Raw genomic sequence first — 22832 nt, 5'->3', positions numbered from 1 at the left:
GCGATCCGTGCACTACATCCCAACACTATTTCGGGTTCGTTTTTAGAGCCTCATTATAGGATACCATGAACACCAGTTGATGTGTTTATGACAGTATTTGTCTGCTGCATATTGTGTGAAGGTTGGCAACATTAACACGTTTGTGAACAGAAACAGAAAGGGGAGTATTTTATTTAACCTCCGTCAATGGTATTAGGCCATAAGAAATATACAGGTAAGATGATCAGTGATGAAAGTTAACAAGATGATAAAAAGGTATTTTGTTTTCACAAGTTGTTGGAAAGATGAGGAAACACCTTTTGTTTTCACAAGTTGTTGGAAAGATGGGGAAATATTCGTATGAAACTTTGAAACCCTTCGTACATATACCGTATGAAACCAGGGTTAAATTTCCTGAAGCACTGATAGTATATATGTAATATTTCATAAAACATAATGTTTAAGTGGAAGACATTAAGGTAAAAATACAAAAGACTGAAATGAGTCGCTTGTCGCTAAGTATACACATGTAAGTTAAAAAATGGCTGTGGTGGTGGATGTGTCGTAATATATACAACACTGTTTCTTTCCTATGTCTGCTTGTGTTTGTCTCTCAGTCAGTCTGTTTGTCTTCTGCGACTGTGCGTCCGTGGTCGTATGTCTGTACATGATAGTGTTAGTAGTGTGTGTATGACTCGCGTGTGTATATCTGTATCAGTTTTCAGGCTACGTACTGGACTTGGCTTTGTATTGAACGACGGTCGGATTAGGCGAACATCTGTAACGTTACTGTAGGGAGGATGGTGGTGATCATAGCCTGGTAACATTGTTGTTACCATGATGAACACTACCCCCTCCCGCCCCTCACGTAACCACACTAGCATGTCCTCTGACACAGTGACATACCCATAGTGCAGCACTGAACACCCACACTGCCGCACTAACGAATCCACGGTGCCCCACTGACACCCACAGTGCTAAGTAGCAGTGTCCTACTAGCACAACAAGTGCCACTGGTACAAACCAGTGTCATATGGCACAACGGTGTCACACTGTTACATCAAGCACCATACTGGCATAACATGTCACTGGCAGAGCATAATTGCCAGTCTAGCACGTGTCACTGGTTCAAGCCTCACGCCAGCCCAGCTCTGCCAAACTGGCTCAAGTGTCACGCTGACAGAACAGACGCCTCATCAGTACATCAGTGCTGTTCTTGCACAACCATTACCACTGGCATAACTACAGTGCTACATTGGCACAGTAACACTGCCACACTGCCATACGTAGTACACACACAGCACCAGTGCCACACTGGGATAACAGCAGTGTCCTGATGGCACAGCAACAGTGCCACAACAGCACAGTAAGTGTAACACCGACACAACACTACCTCATGTACACTGGCCCACCACCAGTTGTCACAGACCAGTAAGGTGGTGGCTGCAGGCGTAACCTGGGTATAGTATGTTGATAACCAGGTTAACAATATGGTGTTGGTAGCGGGGTTATCATAATGTAGTACTGGTATCGAAGTTGTCGTAATGGTTTTGGTAACATGCTTCGAACGCATATTTTGATAACGTTGATAGCGTTGGCAGATTTTTTCATATAGAATTAGTGTTGTCAGTATTGTCAACACAGGAATATGCTGATGGTAAGTGCCAGCAACCACAGTAAAGTTGGCCACACCCAGGGTGTCTGCCACCACTACCACGCCTGGTCAGCACTGGTGTTAACACCATCCTTGGTTGTGTCAGCGGTGTTGGATGCCTTACTGTATACTGAGTGAAGCGAGTTATCCTCCTTTATATTGGTGGTCATTTGTGGTTGGAATTACTCGCATTCGTCATTTTTAGTCGTTAACAGAAACTGGTTTGTGGAGCAGATGATTGCCCTTTATCCTGGCGCTATCGATATATATATATATATATATATATATATATATATATATATATATATATATTTCTATGCAACAATCACCACTGTAAAAAGAAAAAACGGTGAGTACTTTCATTTTTTAATCTGACAAGATGTAAACGAAAGTACTCAACGTTCTTTTTTTCTATTTCCAGTCGTGATTGTTGCATGTATCTCCACGGTGAAGTGAAGGTTCTGCATATATATATATATATATATATATATATATATATATATATATATATATATATATATATATATATATATATATCCATTCAGCGTATATGAAGCAACCTTCACCGACTCTTCATAGTGGGCGTTGGTGTTTTGTACCAGCAAGTGGGTATTTCTTCAGAGCCCGGCAGCAGCTGTGTCACGTCCCAGTGGATGGATTCCTGAAAAAATGAATTGCATTAGTTTTTATGGAAGGTTGTTGAAAAGGCCATAAGTGCCGTGTGATTCAAATGTAAATAATCTTTTACACACACATACAAACTGTTATTTGAAATACATATTCATGAAATGTAAGAACACGTACTTCATATTTTCAGTTGAAAAAAAAAGCCAGATTAAATAGTAATTATATAAACAAAAAATACGCCACTTGACGTACCATGCCACGTCACAGGTAGCAAGCCGCTCTCCCAGTCATAACTGGTCACGGTATCGAATTTCACATTATATCCAATTACGCAGTGAAGGACGTAACAATTATTACACTAATATCATTAAATGAATACAACAATAACAGCGTTTTTATAAATAATTGACGTTACAAACACTGTCACCTATTCATTTGCATTTATATTACTTCATTATTCAGCAGAAACTAAGTACTGCTGATCAATTCAACAAGAAATATATAAAGATGGATTCATGAGAAGAGAATCATACATCAGGATTGATGGAACAAGGATGGAACCCTGCCATCTAGAGTTAGGTTGTTAAGCCAGCCTTCCCTGTTTGGCTGGTTCCATCATGATCATGTTCATATACCAGGCCGAGACAATCATTCTTCACACGCTCAGTCGTATAGAAATGACTCTCTAGTGTGGGTATATGATCCAGATGCGGATGGAATGTTCTCGTTAACACATTAACATTCCTTGAGCTTAAATCATATTTTAACAGTTAATTGTGGAACTTGATTACGTGTTTAGGCTACATGATGACTCTTTTGCCTCAAGTGATGGTGTGGACATCAAGTGAGGGTTGAGATAATTATGAGTGGATATTAACCCTCCATCATCACCCTGCCTCACTCTCTACACTCACAGTTTAATTAAAGTTGTAGGTATTATGAGGTGCCGTAGCTCGCAACCACTCTTCCGAAGTTGTAACTCCAGACCAAGTGTTAAGATAGACTGGATTCGTTGATGATGATAATTGGACTTCCATGATCGCCGTTGTGATATGAAATGATCAGACGTATCTGTCGTTTACAGATTGTAGGCTCGCTGCTTCTACCATCCTCCCATCCCTAACTTCAGGCTAGTGTAGCAACTTCGGGATGAGGGATGGATCCACTCGCCATACATGTCCGTGTTTACCACTGCAACGCCCACAGTGGTCGACACGCTTTCCTCATCACCACACACACGCGCGCACACACACACACACACACACACACACACACACACACACACTGACACGTGTTGGCCTCATAACACTCGACTCAGTCGAAGATTTTCATGTGAGAAAGCGTCATAGTCGACGTCAAACGAAACAGGATTTTCACCAGCTGCGTGTGGAGGCACGTTACACCAATTTACGGTCGGTTGACGAAGTTCATAAGGTATAAAACAGTGGTTGTCAGTTTGCGTGCTGCCTTACCTGTCTGAGTCACGCAGCGGCCTCCAGGCCCGCCACGTCCCACACTTGCCGTAGGACTGTTGGCAACTGCAGGATTGACCAGTTCGCTATCTCCTTGACTTACCCTACTGTTACTGACTCCTGCAGACTGTTTTCCCTTCAAAACTGAGGTTTTTCACAGCTGGAAGAACAGTTACAGTTTCTCCCTCACAAGTTGGGTGTTGATGTGGGCACCAATGCCCTTCATCGGTGCGTTGCTCTGTCATGTTAGTCCAGGGTCTTGCTTGAGTATCACTTAAGTAAAGGGAAACTGACGTTAGTCTTCCCCACCTTTGCATTAAGGGAGTATCTTAACATTTGATTAAAAGAAATAAAAGAAGAGACGGATTTTTCCGTCCAAACTAAAAATTCAGATAATACCCTGTATATGAGATGTTTGAGATAGTGTGTAGTGAAACATGGGTGGCGGGGACCGTCGATTTATATTCGTATGTTTAGAAAATATTCATCCCGTGTTGAGAAGAGGTCCGTCACTGTCATCCCCATACATATGCTCACCAGACACTGACCCCCATGCTGTCATTATCCAAGAAGTGACGACCCCTCAGTGTATCACTCCTCATGCCACCTCCTGGCTCTTGTTCAAGTAGTCTCGTCCACCTCACATCATACAGTCGTCAGCCACACCCCAACCACACTTATTTTTCTCACCTTAACACACGACAGTACCTCACCAGATCATCTCGTGTCCCTGTATTACATCGTCATGTCACCACATATCATCTTGTCCCTCCACCACTTTCACCTCACTTCACTTCATATTTCACTGTTCCACGTAACTTTAGAATGTTATTTGACCTCATATCATCTCACTTCACCTCATTTCACAACCTCATCTCACATTAACTCTACACACACTACCTCCTTACCATTTAACCTCATCACACCATATAACCTCACCACTAAATCACATCACAACGCCTTACTGTACCCCTTCATTTTATCCTGTTTACCTGACCTTATCATAGTACACCACACCTCACCACATACCTTTATGTAATTACAATACACGACACATCCTCATCACTACCCCACATTACTGTACTTCATCATACGACAAGAGTGCGCCTCATCACATCATTTAACCTTACATCAACTCACCTCACCTCTCCTTCGCATCACCTCACCGCACCATAATACCTCACACCTCGTAGCACCTCACCTCTTCCCTCCATATCACTTACCCTCACTACATCACGTCAGCACACCCAACCTTCCCAACAGTGTATTACTCACCTGATCATAATGCCTCACCTGCCTTTACCGGTCTTACTTCCCGTCATCTGTCATCATCTCACATAGTCTCCCCAACACGCATGCCATCACAGATCCAGCTTGAGTCATCCACTTTCATTTAGTATGCCTTCACTCCAGGGAGTATACCTTACTGGCAGAACTCACCTGTGGTGTACAGAAGCTTCAAAGTATACAGTTTACATTGTGAGGCAGTGCTCGAGGACTGAGGTATACAGGAGGACCATGGTGTCCGGGTCGAGGAAGGCCACATAACCAACGCCTAATGATAGGATGATAATGATGATAGGATAATAAGCTGGTAATTAGTAATAACGATAATGAAACATTTGTTAGTGGTGATTAATAACAATGATAATGCCCAAATGGGATTGTGTACAGTATTTATAACGATGATAAATGTAGGCGATGTCATTATTATAATGAATTAATTATGGCATTTTTAATGCTGTAATAATGATAATAATAACATAAGAAGAAAAAATGGAGATAGTAAAATACAGTAGATGCATAACGTAAATCCATTCAACAAAGTATGGTATATACTGATGAGATAGCTGTCATATTATCGTTACAAGTAAATGAACGGCCGCACTTCAGGTTCTTCCTATAATCTTTTCTTCACCGTCACGAAACCAGTGTTGCCAGGAAGCCCGCTTAACTTTTTCTGGCCATTTGCAGGGTTGTCAGAGCAGACTTGCGTGTGAATATATAGATTTCTTAAATGGTTCAGTGTTGTGGCGTGCTGACACGTCTCTCCTGCGTGATGGGGTACACTGTTCTGTAGTGTGTCTGTGGCTCTGTGTACCCGCCGCTCCCCACCCTCGGTCGAGACGTTTTTGATATCTGGGTCCAAGACAGTGTGTGTGTGTGCAGACGTGGAGTACAAATGCCCTTGAAAAAACTTGCCTGCACTTCGATTGGAATCAGCATGCTTGTGTATGTGCCTACGTTTGTGTCCGCATGTCGAGGTAGGTAACTAGGTGGGAACGTGTAGAAAAACGACACACACACACACACACACACACACACACACACACACACACACACATGGTGTAGTGGTTAGCGTTACTGACCATGAGTCACCACGGGCCACCTGAGATCTGACCCTCATGGGTCGAATCCTAGGCGTCCCAGTCGATCTACACCCAACCCAGGTGTTCATCCTCCCCTCGGGGCTGGTCGATAGATGGCGACTTAGCTTAGGCTCCCCCCCCCCCCCCCCCCCACCACACACACACACACACACACACACACACACACACATACACACACACACACACACACAGAGTAGGTCCATGGGCAACTTTAGCTTCAAATACGAGAGGAAAGTTGAAAAACTTAAAAGAGATTTGGTTCAATTAAAGTTGTCAGAAAGCGAAAGAGGTTAGAGGAGTATTACGGCGAGGATGTGGGCGATGGCACTAGAGACTACCAGCATTTGACAAGTTTTCAGAGCAGCTACTGGCCACAGTAGGATAGAAAAGAGAGAGACATTTCTAAAAGATGATTTAAGACAGGACAGGAGATAATACAATACTTTTTCTAAAATTCATCCTAGGGATATAGTCTGTAAAAGAAGTTAATCGGGCTAAAGGGTTCAAGAGAGATTGCATTAAGATATTGATTTACACATTCCTTCATTCATGTTTATGATGCTCTTAACTTTGTTAAGAGATGTGTTAACAATAAGCCTGTCTAGAAGTAACACACGGGGATGAAAAAAGAAATTAACTCCCCTTCAGTTCATTAGATGTGAATAATCTTTGAATTCACATCAAGTGAATTGGGGGAGTCAATTCTTTTTCTTATGTGTATGTCGCGTATGGAAAGGCTTATTGTTGACTCCTCCCTTAGCAGAGTTTCCAGCTTTACAGCTTGTTTTTAATTTTCCAAAAGAAGGAACAGACAAGGGGCCCAATTGAGGATATTCCCTCAAAGGCTCAGTCTTGTGTTCTTCATGCTCCCTCGCTAATCCGGGAAATGGCAAATATATGCAGAATCACCACTGGAAAAAACATATTACACATGACAGCTAGAGACTGAGTGTGAACGATTGTGGCCTTTTTAGTTTGTTTTCCTGGGGTTACCTCGCTAACGCAGGGGATGGCGATGCTGTTTCCTATGGAGCCGGGAACGGACGAAGGCAAATGAGATGAATGTGTTTATATGAATATGGCTGTATATGTATATGTTGATATGTATATGCACGTGTATGGGTGTATATGAATTGAAATTTTGAAAACACGATACACTGCAGTCCAGTATTCATTTGGCGTGGAGAGGTTCACCGTAATTCTAATTGTAATGAATACGTAATTAACTCATTCTCACATGATTTGTGTTGTTAATTCAAGAAACATTGCTCGTGATAAGCTCAGAATCCTCGATACACAAGCAAGTGCAGAAACATATGAAGGACGGGGGAAAACTGCTGTAATTAGCGATACGCGACGCGCGTGGCCCAGGTGGTGGTGGGTGCGGGCGGTGCGGACAATGGTTGCCGAGAGCGACTATGATGTGTAAGGCGCGCACAGCCCCTGGCCACGCTCCACCCACCAGCCAGGTAATGTAACTTGCTCACCTGCTGGGGTCACACGGCCACCCTCCCACCACCACCTGGCGCACCGCAAGCTCCTACTCAGCTTGGACTTGACCCACTAAAATTGCCTGGTTTGACTTAGGGAAGCAAAACCTTTTAAGATAGTATTATAGAAAATCTCTAAACTTATGTGAAAGGCGACTGCAGCCTCTGACCTGACGTGATCCTCACCTGCGAGGGAGTACAAGCTCGTGTGACCCTACCTGGGAGGCAGCTCAAGCTCCTGCGACATAACCTGAGACAAGTCAAGCTTCTTTGAGGACATGGGAGGCAACCCAACCTCTTGTGACCCTGGTATGGGAGATAACACTACCCACTGTCACTTGACCTGCAGAATAACTAAGGCATCTACAGCCACATCTGAAGTGGTGTTGAGCTCGTGACTTGCGAGTTGACTGGGGGTTACTGAGTCAAGAGACCTCCTCCCGGAATGGGCTGAGATTTAGAGCAATCTTGTAACCTAACATGAATTTATACACGTGCCTTTCCTGACCCTGGAACCAACTACATCTGAGCTAACCTGGCCTGGGAGGAGCTCAGTATATGACTATACCTGGCCTGGCCGTGGCATGAACACAAGGTAGTCATTAGGAAGGCAGAGGAATTTTCAGACCCTCATCTCTAACAGCTTTTAGCATAGAAATACTTCCTTAAAAATGAAAACGGAAAATATTTAGATTTTTCATCCGTGCTTATAAACCAGTGAGGAAGAAAGTTGGTCGATAGATTTTTGTGACCGAGACTTATGGTGGGTAGACAGGTAGCAGGTTATGACCTGTCCTCATGAATACGTAGGAAGTGAATAACAGAACTTGTCTTAACTGTCCTAGATGTAATAAAACGTAACAGTAAAGCAAAGTGGAATTAATTTTAATAGAATATCGGTTTATGAAACCTATCGTCAGGGTACAGTTTCATGCAAATTTGATGTTCATGTTTAGATTGTAATTACACCACTTAGTACTAATTATTACGCAGTCGAGTCTAATGCAATTAAACCCTTCATATGTAGTTTTATTTTCACGTAATTTCACCATGACCTGTTGATATTGTGGCTCATTATATTAGACCTACATTTACGGCAATTATTTTCATTTTTTCTGTTGTCACAGTGAACCACGAATGCGTTGTCAGCCAACCAACACCACTATGTAACGTGTCAGGTTCAGCAGCGTTGGAGCAGGTTGGAAAGTTGCAGGTTGGGCAGTGTCTGTGTCGTGCTCCAAGTGCAGAGAAGCCTTGGAGATTACTCTTCCCTTTCTTGAAAATTTTCTTTAACAGTGATGTAAGATTAAATTGGCAGCAATTAATCAGTTCTTGTATGGATATGTTACTACGTAGGTGATTCTTCTGTAAATACTTTTACGATAAAAACAAAAATATGTTTCTAAAACATTTCTGAATTGCTGAATATTAATCTTATTAAAACTGTTGGGGAAGAGTTGAAACCACACTAACTGTGAGATAGAGCTCTCTAATTTATAGATCATTCTACAGTTATAGATGATAGTAAATGTTGTTATTGGTACGTTAGCACTGAAATTACACCGGTAAATACAAATACTCACAGGGATGACATGGCCCTTTCTTCGGTATTCGGACGAACTGGAATGATCGTAGAAGTTTCCTCCTCCTTCCCTTACTCATTTTGCACTATAGTTTGCACACGCCGCGTTCTCACGCTCCCATCGACCGTAGTGTACCACAAGGCTTAGCGGTGTACTAACTGTCAGTGCTTCGTTGAGCTCACTGAGGAAGGAGAGCGATGGAGAGGCGGCGGGACGTGCCGCCGTCAGCGTTAACAGCCCCTTGATTGGTAACCTAGAGCGGCTGGTAAACAAACCTTGGGTCCGTCGCTTTACTTTTTTTTTCTTAAGTTTTGAGAAATATATATATATATATATATATATATATATATATATATATATATATATATATATATATATATATGGGGAAGGGGGCGAAAATCCTGGGAGCCTTGAAGAATGTCTGGAAGTCGAGAACATTATCTCGGAAAGCAAAAATGGGTATGTTTGAAGGAATAGTGGTTCCAACAATGTTGTATAGTTGCGAGGCGTGAGATATGGATAGAGTTGTGCGCAGGAGGATGGATGTGCTGGAAATGAGATGTTCCAGGACAATGTGTGGTGTGAGGTGGTTTGATCGAGTAAGCAACGTAAGAGTAAGAGAGATGTGTGGAAATTAAAAGAGCGTGGTTGAGAGAGCAGAAGAGGGTGTTTTGAAATGGTTTGGGCACATGGAGAGAATGAGTGAGGAAAGATTGACCAAGAGGATATATGTGTCGGAGGTGGAGGGAACGAGGAGAAGTGGGAGACCAAATTGGAGGTGGAAAGATGGAGTGAAAAAGATTTTGTGTGATCGAGGCCTGAACATGCAGGAGGGTGAAAGGAGGGCAAGGAATAGAGTGAATTGGATCGATGTGGTATATCGGGGTTGACGTGCTGTCAGTGGATTGAATCAAGGCATGTGAAGCGTCTGGGGTAAACCATGGAAAGCTGTGTAGGTATGTATATTTGCGTGTGTGGACGTATGTATATACATGTGTATGGGGGTGGGTTGGGCCATTTCTTTCGTCTGTTTCCTTGCGCTACCTCGCAAACGCGGGAGACAGCGACAAAGCAAAAAAAAAAAAAAATATATATATATATATATATATATATATATATATATATATATCCGCTGGTTTGTTGTGCATCATGAAAGCATGCGTTAATGCATCCCATCCCTTAGAAGGCTGAATATTCAAACCTTTCGAAGTATGATCCTGTTGCTTTGACATATACCATTTACACACACACACACACACATATATATATATATATATATATATATATATATATATATATATATATATATATATATATATATATATATAGACATTGAAGCTTATTGATACAGTGGTTAAATTGATGAGAACTGCTATTGACGTTTGTGTAAATAAATTATACATTTCCCTTTTCCATAGCCAGAGGTTGAACCATTATGTGACATTCATTTTTTCATTTCTTTTCAAGCTAGAAGTTTCAGTTTTCTAAATTGTTTCTTACATTTTTCATATGTATATATATGTATATGTGTGTGTGTGTGTGTGTGTGTATATGTGCGTATGTGTGTATATATATATGTGTATATATATATATATATATATATATATATATATATAGATATAGATATAGATATATTATCCCTGGGGATAGGGGTGAAAGAATACTTCCCACGCATTCCTCGCGTGTCGTAGGCGACTAGAGGGGACGGGAGCGGGGGGCCAGAAATCCTCCCCTCCTTGTATTTTTTAACTTTCTTAAATGGGAAACAGAAGAAGGAGTCACGCGGGGAGTGCTCATCCTCCTCGAAGGCTCAGACTGGGGTGTCTAAATGTGTGTGGATGTAACCAAGATGTGAAAAAAGGAGAGATAGGTAGTATTTTTGAGAAAAGGAACCTGGATGTTTTGGCTCTTGAGTGAAACGAAGCTCAAGGGTAAAGGGAGGAGTGGTTTGGGAATGTCTTGGGAGTAAAGTCAGGGGTTAGTGAGAGGACAAGAGCAAGGGAAGGAGTAGCAGTACTCCTGAAACAGGAGTTGTGGGAGTATGTGATAGAATGTAAGAAAGTAAATTCTCGATTAATATGGGTAAAACTGAAAGTTGATGGAGAGAGATGGGTGATTATTGGTGCATATGCACCTGGGCATGAGAAGAAAGATCATGAGAGACAAGTGTTTTGGGAGCAGCTGAATGAGTGTGTTAGTGGTTTTGATGCACGAGACCGGGTTATAGTGATGGGTGATTTGAATGCAAAGGTGAGTAATGTGGCAGTTGAGGGAATAATTGGTATACATGGGATGTTCAGTGTTGTAAATGGAAATGGTGAAGAGCTTGTAGATTTATGTGCTGAAAAAGGACTGGTGATTGGGAATACCTGGTTTAAAAAGCGAGATATACATAAGTATACGTATGTAAGTAGGAGAGATGGCCAGAGAGCGTTATTGGATTACGTGTTAATTGACAGGCGCGCGAAAGAGAGACTTTTGGATGTTAATGTGCTGAGAGGTGCAACTGGAGGGATGTCTGATCATTATCTTGTGGAGGCTAAGGTGAAGATTTGTATGGGTTTTCAGAAAAGAAGAGTGAATGTTGGGGTGAAGAGGGTGGTGAGAGTAAGTGAGCTTGGGAAGGAGACTTGTGTGAGGAAGTACCAGGAGAGACTGAGTACAGAATGGAAAAAGGTGAGAACAATGGAAGTAAGGGGAGTGGGGGAGGAATGGGATGTATTTAGGGAATCAGTGATGGATTGCGCAAAAGATGCTTGTGGCATGAGAAGAGTGGGAGATGGGTTGATTAGAAAGGGTAGTGAATGGTGGGATGAAGAAGTAAGATTATTAGTGAAAGAGAAGAGAGAGGCATTTGGACGATTTTTGCAGGGAAAAAATGCAATTGAGTGGGAGATGTATAAAAGAAAGAGACAGGAGGTCAAGAGAAAGGTGCAAGAGGTGAAAAGGAGGGCAAATGAGAGTTGGGGTGAGAGAGTATCATTAAATTTTAGGGAGAATAAAAAGATGTTCTGGAAGGAGGTAAATAAAATGCGTAAGACAAGGGAGCAAATGGGAACTTCAGTGAAGGGCGCAAATGGGGAGGTGATAACAAGTAGTGGTGATGTGAGAAGGAGATGGAGTGAGTATTTTGAAGGTTTGTTGAATGTGTTTGATGATAGAGTGGCAGATATAGGGTGTTTTGGTCGAGGTGGTGTGCAAAGTGAGAGGGTTAGGGAAAATGATTTGGTAAACAGGGAAGAGGTAGTAAAAGCTTTGCGGAAGATGAAAGCCGGCAAGGCAGCAGGTTTGGATGGTATTGCAGTGGAATTTATTAAAAAAGGGGGTGACTGTATTATTGACTGGTTGGTAAGGTTATTTAATGTATGTATGACTCATGGTGAGGTGCCTGAGGATTGGCGGAATGCGTGCATAGTGCCATTGTACAAAGGCAAAGGGGATAAGAGTGAGTGCTCAAATTTCAGAGGTATAAGTTTGTTGAGTATTCCTGGTAAATTATATGGGAGGGTATTGATCGAGAGGGTGAAGGCATGTACAGAGCATCAGATTGGGGAAGAGCAGTGTGGTTTCAGAAGTGGTAGAGGATGTGTGGATCAGGTGTTTGCTTTGAAGAATGTATGTGAGAAATACTTAGAAAAGCAGATGGATTTGTATGTAGCATTTATGGATCTGGAGAAGGCATATGATAGAGTTGATAGAGATGCTCTGTGGAAGGTATTAAGAATATATGGTGTGGGAGGCAAGTTGTTAGAAGCAGTGAAAAGTTTTTATCGAGGATGTAAGGCATGTGTACGTGTAGGAAGAGAGGAAAGTGATTGGTTCTCAGTGAATGTAGGTTTGCGGCAGGGTTGTGTGATGTCTCCATGGTTGTTTAATTTGTTTATGGATGGGGTTGTTAGGGAGGTGAATGCAAGAGTTTTGGAAAGAGGGGCAAGTATGAAGTCTGTTGTGGATGAGAGAGCTTGGGAAGTGAGTCAGTTGTTGTTCGCTGATGATACAGCGCTGGTGGCTGATTCATGTGAGAAACTGCAGAAGCTGGTGACTGAGTTTGGTAAAGTGTGTGAAAGAAGAAAGTTAAGAGTAAATGTGAATAAGAGCAAGGTTATTAGGTACAGTAGGGTTGAGGGTCAAGTCAATTGGGAGGTGAGTTTGAATGGAGAAAAACTGGAGGAAGTAAAGTGTTTTAGATATCTGGGAGTGGATCTGGCAGCGGATGGAACCATGGAAGCGGAAGTGGATCATAGGGTGGGGGAGGGGGCGAAAATCCTGGGAGCCTTGAAGAATGTGTGGAAGTCGAGAACATTATCTCGGAAAGCAAAAATGGGTATGTTTGAAGGAATAGTGGTTCCAACAATGTTTTATGGTTGCGAGGCGTGGGCTATGGATAGAGTTGTGCGCAGGAGGGTGGATGTGCTGGAAATGAGATGTTTGAGAACAATGTGTGGTGTGAGGTGGTTTGATCGAGTAAGTAACGTAAGGGTAAGAGAGATGTGTGGAAATAAAAAGAGCGTGGTTGAGAGAGCAGAAGAGGGTGTTTTGAAATGGTTTGGGCGCATGGAGAGAATGAGTTAGGAAAGATTGACCAAGAGGATATATGTGTCGGAGGTGGAGGGAACGAGGAGAAGTGGGAGACCAAATTGGAGGTGGAAAGATGGAGTGAAAAAGATTTTTTGTGATCGGGGCCTGAACATGCAGGAGGGTGAAAGGAGGGCAAGGAATAGAGTGAATTGGTTCGATGAGGTATACCGGGGTTGACGTGCTGTCAGTGGATTGAATCAGGGCATGTGAGGCGTCTGGGGTAAACCATGGAAAGCTGTGTAGTTATGTATATTTGCGTGTGTGGACGTGTATGTATATACATGTGTATGGGGGTGGGTTGGGCCATTTCTTTCGTCAGTTTCCTTGCGCTGCCTCGCAAACGCGGGAGACAGCGACAAAGCAAAAAAAAAAAAAAAAAAAAATATATATATATATATATATATATATATATATATATATATATATATATATATTCTTAGAGGCATACGAGGTTGAAAGCGCCTTTATTATTTTATGTATAGTTTCTATTCGCCGTACAATTTTTCGGTGGTCTTCTTGAGGTTTCCTCAAGAGTTCTCCAAAGGGCAGCTACGTTTCGGACCTAACTTGTCCCATCTTCAGGCTGGATCTGATGATTCACTAAAGATAGCCTGAGTTTCAGTTGGTCCTCACACGTCACAATGACTAGTCTGAGATACAATATTCCACCCTGAGAGTTATATGTTTTGCACTCTCAATAAACCTTGGCCGTGTATCCACTTTGAAAATTCATGGTGTGGACAAGGTCTTTTACAGACACATATTGCTTTTATGCATGTTTTGTGTAAACATTTTCGTGTGTATGTATTGTGCTTGAGTTTATGTACTCTGTAATTATGTATTTGTACTTATGGGAATTGAACATTTAGTATTCCGTCCCCCAAACATATATTCACCGAACTCTGTGAAAACATTAACATTCCTTACACACATTACTCTCAATTACATTAATTACCACTGACAATTATTCTTTACATTCCCTTGAATTGTTTCCCTTTTGAGTTCCGACGTATGTTCGTATGTCGTCTTCACTTTGCTTAACTGTGTAAAATCTTTCCTTCACCAGACCAGTTAGTTCATTCAGAATCTTTGTAGTCATAATAAGATTCCTTTATTCCCAACTTGTATTTCTGTACCATTTTTCTGTGTTAGCTGAGACAGCTCGAGTAACTGAATGCCCTAATCCAGGCCACTTCAGTCATGCTATATTTATACTCTGTTCTAAGCAAGGTACCCAATTTATTGACCAGCCCTATAGGGAAGTGTGAACTGGCTTGGCTGCAGACCGACTGCCGTGACCTGGATTCCCACAGACACGTAACCCCGGGCGGCCTGAGTACGTCATGGTCAGCAACGCTAATTGCTACACTACGTAGGATAAGTTCCCACATAATATTCCACAATCTTTGACCACCAATTTCCATTTTAGGATTTATATTATCAATAGACAACGTAATGTATAATCTTATTCCCTCTGGTTGGTCGCTAACACCTGACAGCGTCATACCTCACCACCCATATCAAACGTTCCATCGTATAACATACTGACAACCCTTTCTTACCACCAGTCCACCAAAGTTTCTGAAGCGCCACAACCCGTATGTAGGATGCCCCATAATTAGTCTGGTCTGTAACACTAACTCGCCTGCTACCACAAGGCATTTTGGTAACACAAGCTACTGCCAACACACGCCACTCCTGCCAACGCATGCCACTCCTTCTAACACAGCACCTTTGTTCCATTGCAGTCGGGACGCCCTAGAGCGAGCGGCGGAGGAGGCGGAGGTGACCCCGGGGAGGCGGCCTCACGGCCTCAGCGATGCCGACAAGAAGGATGCCGCCTTACCCCTCGATGTCTTCGGCAGGGAAATGGTGGGTGCTGGTATAGGAGAGGATAGTGGTAACGGGAGGGTGACGGCAGAGGGTAATGACGGAACGGGGAGGGCAGTGATGAAGAGGTGAGGATGGTGACGGGCGGAGGGGAGGGAAATGTTTGGAAGGGGAGAGTGATGATGGAGAGGGAGAAAGATGACGGGGTGGAAGGTGAAGGCTTGGGGTAAAGGGATGGTGATGAACTCTGGAGAGGAAAGCATCCAAGTGAGATAGGGGGTGGAAGGGAGAGAGGTAGAATGGGATGGAAGGAGGCAAGGGCAGAGCCTGGGAGACATCTTGGGCTCTAGTGTTCCATTAAACTGTGGGCCCCATAATTACCTCTCTCTCTCTCTCTCTCTCTCTCTCTCTCTCTCTCTCTCTCTCTCTCTCTCTCTCTCTCTCTCTCTCTCTCTCTCTATCTATGCATATATATATATATATATATATATATATATATATATGTGTGTGTGTGTGTGTGTGTGTGTGTGTATATATAGAAAGGCGGGCAAGAAATGAGTGAATTGGATCGATGTGGTATACCGGGGTTGACGTGCTGTCAGTGGATTGAATCAGGGCATGTGAAGCGTCTGGGGTAAACCATGGAAAGTTGTGTGGGGCCTGGATGTGGAAAGGGAGCTATGGTTTCGGGCATTATTGCATGACAGCTAGAGACTGGGTGTGAACGAATGGGGCCTTTGTTGTCTTTTCATAGTGCTACCTCGCACACGAGGGGGGATGGTATTCCATGTGTGGCGAGGTGGCGATGGGAATGAATAAAGGCAGACAGTGTGAATTGTGTGCATGGGTATATATGTATGTGTCTGTGTGTGTATATATATGTGTACATTGAGATGTATAGGTATGTAATTTTGCGTGTGTGGACGTGTATGTATATACATGTGTATGGGGGTGGGTTGGGCCATTTCTTTCGTCTGTTTCCTTGCGCTACCTCGCAAACGCGGGAGACAGCGACAAAGCAAAATAAATATGATATATATATATATATATATATATATATATATATATATATAGAGAGAGAGAGAGAGAGAGAGAGAGAGAGAGAGGCGGGGGGGGGTTAAAGGGAGAGGTATTATGGGCATGTAATCTAATGGAACACTAGGGCCCAAGATGTCTCCCAGGCCCTGCCTTTGCCTCTTTTCATCCCATTCTTGCCTTCTCCCATTTTACCTCTTTCCCTCACTTGGATGCCTTCCTCTCCAGAGTCATCACCATCCCTTTGCGTGTGTGGGCGTTTATGTATATACATGTGTATGTGGGTGGGTTAGGCCATTCTTTCGTCTGTTTCCTTGTGCTACCTCACTTATGCGGGAGACAGCGACAAAGTATGATAAATTATATATATTTTATCTTTATACATATTTGCCATTTTCCGCATTAGCGAGGTAGCGTTAAGAACAGAGAAACGAGCCTTAGAGGAAATATCCTCACTTGGCCCCCTTCTCTGTTCCTTCTTTTGGAAAATTGAAAATGGGAGGGGAGGATTTCCAGTCCCCCGCTCCCTCCCCTTTTAGTCGCCTTCTACGACACGCAGGGAATTATTTATTTATTTATTTATTATTTATTATAATATATTTATCATTTCTATTATTTATATATTATTTATTTATTATACTTTGTCGCTGTCTCCTGCGTTAGCGAGGTAGTGCAAGGAAACAGACGAAAGAATGGCCCAACCCACCCACATAGACATGTATATATATATATTCAATAAAGTATACATACTTTAACACACATACTAATATATAGCAGGCCCTGCAGCCAGCCAGCATTTGAAAGATATCTGAGAGCAAGAAATGCATATGGTGTGATTGAGAAAAAAAAAGAACAGAGGAAGCTAATCAGACAATATGATTCAGAGGGAAGAGTTGCAGAGGACAGTGTAAAGATATGCAGAGCAGAATGATGTTCACATGTTTTTTCATATTGGAAAATATTAGTCCCAGCGCTAGTATCATGGAATGAGGAGGAATTCTAGAAAAACCGTGAAATTGCCAAAAAACATATGACCGATTGCAAAGGAGCCTTAACCCGTATAAGGCTTATTGACTTGATGAAGTTTCTTGTGTGCTGAAGTTTGCTGATATGTTTGACAGGCCACTTGAAATGTTCAAGATATCACCGGAGAAAGTTATAACGCCAAGGGCATAGAGAGCAAGTGCAATGCTTATCTTTGAGAAAAAAAGATTAGAAAAGTCCATTGAACCATATGGCTGTCTTTAACACCTGTGTTATATAAAACACTGGAAAAGGCAATTTTATAATGTAAATGAATACTTTCCATAAGGGGGAAACTTCATAAGCAAGAGAACATGGATTCAGGGAAAGGTAGTCATGAGCTCTATTTCAGGCAGAAGAGAAAAGTTTGTGATTTGTGTGTATCTGGACTGCCAGAAAGTATTTGACACTGTCCCTTATAGGAGGCTGGTAAATAAGCTGGATTCTCATGCAGGAATAAAAGGTATAATACTTCGATTGAGTGTAAATTAGCTTATTGGAAGGGAACAGTGAATGCATGTCAGAGGAGTCATCTTGAAATGTACTGAGGTCATTAGCAGTGTGCTACATGACTCAGTCCTGGGTCCATTTTCTTCTTGATATACGTAAATAATTAGTCTGAAGAATAGGACTTGCACTTGAATAAGTTTGTTGATGATGCCAAGATCATTGAAGAAATAAAGAGAGGAGAGTTCAATCAGTTCATAAGGGGACCTAGATAGATTCCAAAGTTGTTTTGATAAAGAGTAATAAAATTCAACCCAAGTAAACACAGTGAGACTGGGATAGTATGAAAGAAGGCTCATGCTAATATTATCAGGCAGGATATAAGATTCCTGACTCTGTGAGAGAGGGACTTTGTAATCACTTGCCCTGTGCCACAAGTTGTTTCACTTTCCTTCTTTTATAGATATTATTTTGTGCTGTTGAGAGCTGGCTGTTTGTGTACCCTCTCCACTAGGTAGTAGCTAGACCATGTAATACAGCATCACATGATTATTGTGTAGTCATTGATATCTGTTTCATTCCCTACATCTCGAAGGTTTGGAACACTCTCCCTTCTCATGTCTTTCCCAATTACTATGACCTGGCAAAATTATCAAACCTGTTGCCAAAGCACCACCTTAGAATTGTAGACAGACTTTTAAGTATTTGGATAAGGAAATGTTCATTAAACTGTTTAGATTTTATATAATGCCAGAGGTAGAATATGTTTCTCAAGCTTAGTCAACATTTAAAGAAGTACAAAGGCTAATAGAGAAGGTGTAAAGGAGGGCAACGAAAATAGTGCCAGAGTTAGAAAGCTGAGCTGTAGTGAGAAGTTAGAACCAAATATTTGTCCACCTTTGAAGACATGAAATAATAAGTGATGACTTTGCTTTTATTTATTATTTTCTCTCTCTCTCTCTCTCTCTCTCTCTCTCTCTCTCTCTCTCTCTCTCTCTCTCTCTCTCTCTCTCTCTCTCTTTTCCCCAATTATGATTCTGACAATAGTGAACTGATCTTTGTTAGAAGATAACCAACTGGATACCATAACATGATGTTAAGGAAGAAGCTTATTAGAAAAGATGTATAGAATTGCTTTATAAAAGTAGGGGGTGAATGAAATGAGCAGTAAAATTTTGCCTGCTGACAGTACATAAGTGTTTCTTAAAAGTGTGAAAGCAGAGAAAGTTCAGGCAGTGAGGCCCTTCAAGTGTAGTGCTTCCTTCCCATCTGGAAAACATAAGTTTTTCCAAAGGTTTCTGTAGTAAGAGGGTTTACCTTCAGGAAAGTTGAGTGGATAACTAGGACCCACCTGAGGGAAGCAAAACATGGAAATATATCCAAGTAATGTGAGGAGAGTCATGCCCTTTTGGTAGATGTTGAAGAATGTCACCTTTTCATTTGTCTAGTGTACTTGAAGATGTGGTTGTCAGCATAAAACACAGTCCACACCTCTTTGAGTGGTGTGAGGGCTCTGACATAGCTCCAATAATATGGGGACATACATGAGAATGTTTCTGTGACCAGACTTAAGACTGGAACATCAACATCTGCTACATCATCAAGGATTTGGCATCTTTAGGGATTTTTCATGACAGGATCGCTGATGACCACAAATAGGCAATGTTGGAGGTACCCAAGGAGCCTAAGAAAAAGCAATGGTATTGTGGTCCATAAGAGAGTCGGATGGATAATGCATTACGACTTGAGTCTTGACCAAACATCCTGAAGAAGTCAGTCACTTTGCTTGAGACCTTGGGTACTGGAACAAAATGGCTGGAAACACTGTGGTATATGTCTCAATAAGCAGGACTGCAAGAAGGGACAAGATTTGCAATTGCTTTAAGGCCAGCCTTAACAATGGAGCAAAGAGTGGAGTTCAGTAAGTGGCAGGCTTCAGCCAGGAAGGACAGAGGACAAAAACTACTTCCACCACCCGCTGCAGATGGTAGAGCCCCATAGGAAGATATATCCACCTGCTGCAGATGGTAGAGCCCCATATGAAGGTATTTCCAGCTTGCTAGAAGGTAGATCTTTGATTTTTTTATGTTAGTGTTAACAGTACTAGGTGAAATGTACATGAAAGTTTCAGTTTCACTACACACAATCTAAATGGTAAGCTGTTTTAATTATTCTTGTTGGCAATGAAACACAATAAGTAGGATGGGAAAAAAGATACCTGTGTTGAACCTGCTCAGTACCTATGCTTATCACCTGGCCAACACCACCAGTACCCCTCATCAGTACTACCTTTACTAACATTATCATTCTCATCACTGCTGTCTACACGAGCTCCACAAGTACTTATCATCTTCAGTTTCCATCTTGTCATTGCTCCTGTCACAATTATCTCTAAAGGTAGCAATTCATAATATCCTCTCATCCCTATCTCAAACCATGCTTACCGTAGCCTCCAAAACTGCAGGTGGAGAAGATATACAGCAAGAACTATAGCGAGAAGGAGACAGGGCTGAAGCAGCTGCAGGAGGAACTGCTCGGCTTCTCAACCGAGGCCTCAGGTGTTCGCCCAGACAGGTGAGGCTCCAGCTGGCTGGTGTTTGGTTTCCTAATACATTATTTCTTCTTTAACTTAAAATTTATAGAGGTTTTCCTTCCTCATATCTTTCTCTCGATTTTTATTGTCTTTCTTAGTTGAGGTTAAGATGCTCTGTCCATGCTCCATTCGTTGTTTCTTTTTTTTTCACCTTTTGGAATTAGAAGTTTAGATTCTGTAAGGATTGCCTGGTTTAAAGATCTGCTGTACATTGTTCCTTGGGTAAAAGGTGTGGATTCCTGTTTTTAGGCAATGTTTCTTTAGGCGTAAATTGTTACATACCTTGTGTTGTAAAGGCTAATATTCCTTTTCGTTTGTGAATCCTAAGTTCATCTGTACTGTTAAAGTTTTATCACATCATTTACATTGTAGCTTTCTCATTTCATTATGTGTATGAAGCTTAGATATTGGAAAGCTCTTAGTTATGACTTCATGAACAGCAGCAAGTTCAATATTGAGGATTCTACCATAAAAGAATAGCATTATTCATGAGTCAGACACTTAACATCAAGCATTGGTAGTATTCATTGGTCTGACAATTAACATCAGGCAGTGGTAGTATTCATGGGTCAGACATTATACATCAGTCTGATAATATTCATAGGTCAGATGCTTAACATCAGGCTTTAGTAGCATTCTTGGGTCAGATACTTAACATCAGACACATGTAATATTCATAGGTCAAACACTCAACATCGGGCTTTGGTAGTATTCTTGGTTCAGACACTTAACATTAGGCATGGATGGTATCCTCAGTTCACTCACTTAACATCAGGCACTGGTAGCATTCATGGGTCAGACCCTTAACATCAAACACTATTTGTCATCGATGGTCATACACTTAGATTTAAAAAATGGGCAACATTTAGGGGTCATACCCAAACCTAAGGCACTGGTAACATCTAAGCATCTGAGTTAACATCATGTAATGGTTGTATTTGAGGAACAGAACCGTAGCTCTTAAAAATGACAATAAATAATGGGCAGATCCTTGGTATCAATCAGTAATAGTATTAGGATTATACATTTGGTGTGTTGTAGATGCAAAAGTTTTAAGTCATACACTTTCAACACCAAGCACTGGGATGTATGTAGAGTTTCAACCTTTTTCTGCAGTTAGTGATGCTGTTATCAAGAGAAATTAGTAATTGATAAAGAAAATCATTGATTTAGTGACATGTTGATTAATTGTGAAATATCACATAACTGTTGTAGTTTTGTTTGACAGTATTCAGGTCAGGCCATAGTTTCATAAAGCATAGAGCTAAGTTATATCACCTACACATAAAATGTTTGATGCAGGATATTTAGAAGAGAATTTCCATAAATATAGGGAATCTACTTGAGAATAGAATGTACTTATTTAGTGTACTGAGGGCTTCATGAATCTTGATCAGTGAAGCAAGAGACTAAAGACAAGGTTGATGTTAAAAATAATTATAAATGCAAGGAAGTTAGGGTGTACATATATATACTACATTTGGAGAAATAGAGGGATTGACCAGAGTTGGGACATTCTGGAGGCAGTGGTCATGATGGGTGTAGTCTTGTCTATCCTGAATTTCTAATATCTTTTATATCCTTCCTTACTTATCATTTTTTGCTTCTACCTGCCTCCTTTTCTTCATCTTCACTTTCATTTTCCTTTCATTCTTTGTTTTTCTCTCTCTCCTTCTCCTCTTTTTATATGTGTCTTTCCCATTTTATGCCTCTCTTCCTCCCCCCTGTCCTATTTCTCTTCCTTGTCCTCTTATTTCTCCATGCCTCTCACACCTTTCCTGGTTCCCTTCAGGTATGTGCGTGCGGCGGTGGTGCTGGTACGACGGGCTCTGCGGGACAAGGTGTACAGTGTGGGTCTTCTCGCCTCCAACACTCTCTCACACATCCTTACCACTTTCATCTCCAAGCACAAGTACGTCATGGCTTCCCCAGCCACCACCCTGTATCTGTAGCAGTATATCTTGATTTCCTCAGTTACTGCCATGTACCTTTAGTTGTATGTCCTGCTTCCCAACCCCTTTTCTGAACCTTTAGTATTTTGCCCTGGTTCTCTCAACCCCTCCCCTGTCCTTGTAATAGTATACCCTGGTTCCCTCAGCCCCTCCCCTGTATGTGTAGTAATATATTTTTG

The 22832-nt window shown here is 41.7% G+C and overlaps 1 protein-coding gene across 2 annotated transcripts in view; it reads left to right on the top strand.

Moving 5' to 3' along the window:
* The window catches only part of LOC139749506 (centrosomal protein of 104 kDa), a 467215-nt gene that overhangs the window by 344603 nt on the left and 99780 nt on the right, over positions 1-22832 (top strand). For both annotated transcript variants that reach the window (XM_071663445.1, XM_071663446.1), the window contains 3 exons: positions 15522-15645; positions 20573-20682; positions 22494-22613. In XM_071663445.1, the coding sequence (XP_071519546.1) occupies positions 15522-15645; positions 20573-20682; positions 22494-22613 (354 nt within the window). The remainder of the gene's footprint in view (positions 1-15521; positions 15646-20572; positions 20683-22493; positions 22614-22832) is intronic.

The sequence above is a fragment of the Panulirus ornatus genome, chromosome 7 (assembly GCF_036320965.1).
Source record: "Panulirus ornatus isolate Po-2019 chromosome 7, ASM3632096v1, whole genome shotgun sequence".
NCBI classification, from domain to species: domain Eukaryota; kingdom Metazoa; phylum Arthropoda; class Malacostraca; order Decapoda; family Palinuridae; genus Panulirus; species Panulirus ornatus.
Note: the sequence above shows the minus strand (reverse complement) of the source record. Positions and strands in the feature narration are given on the sequence as shown.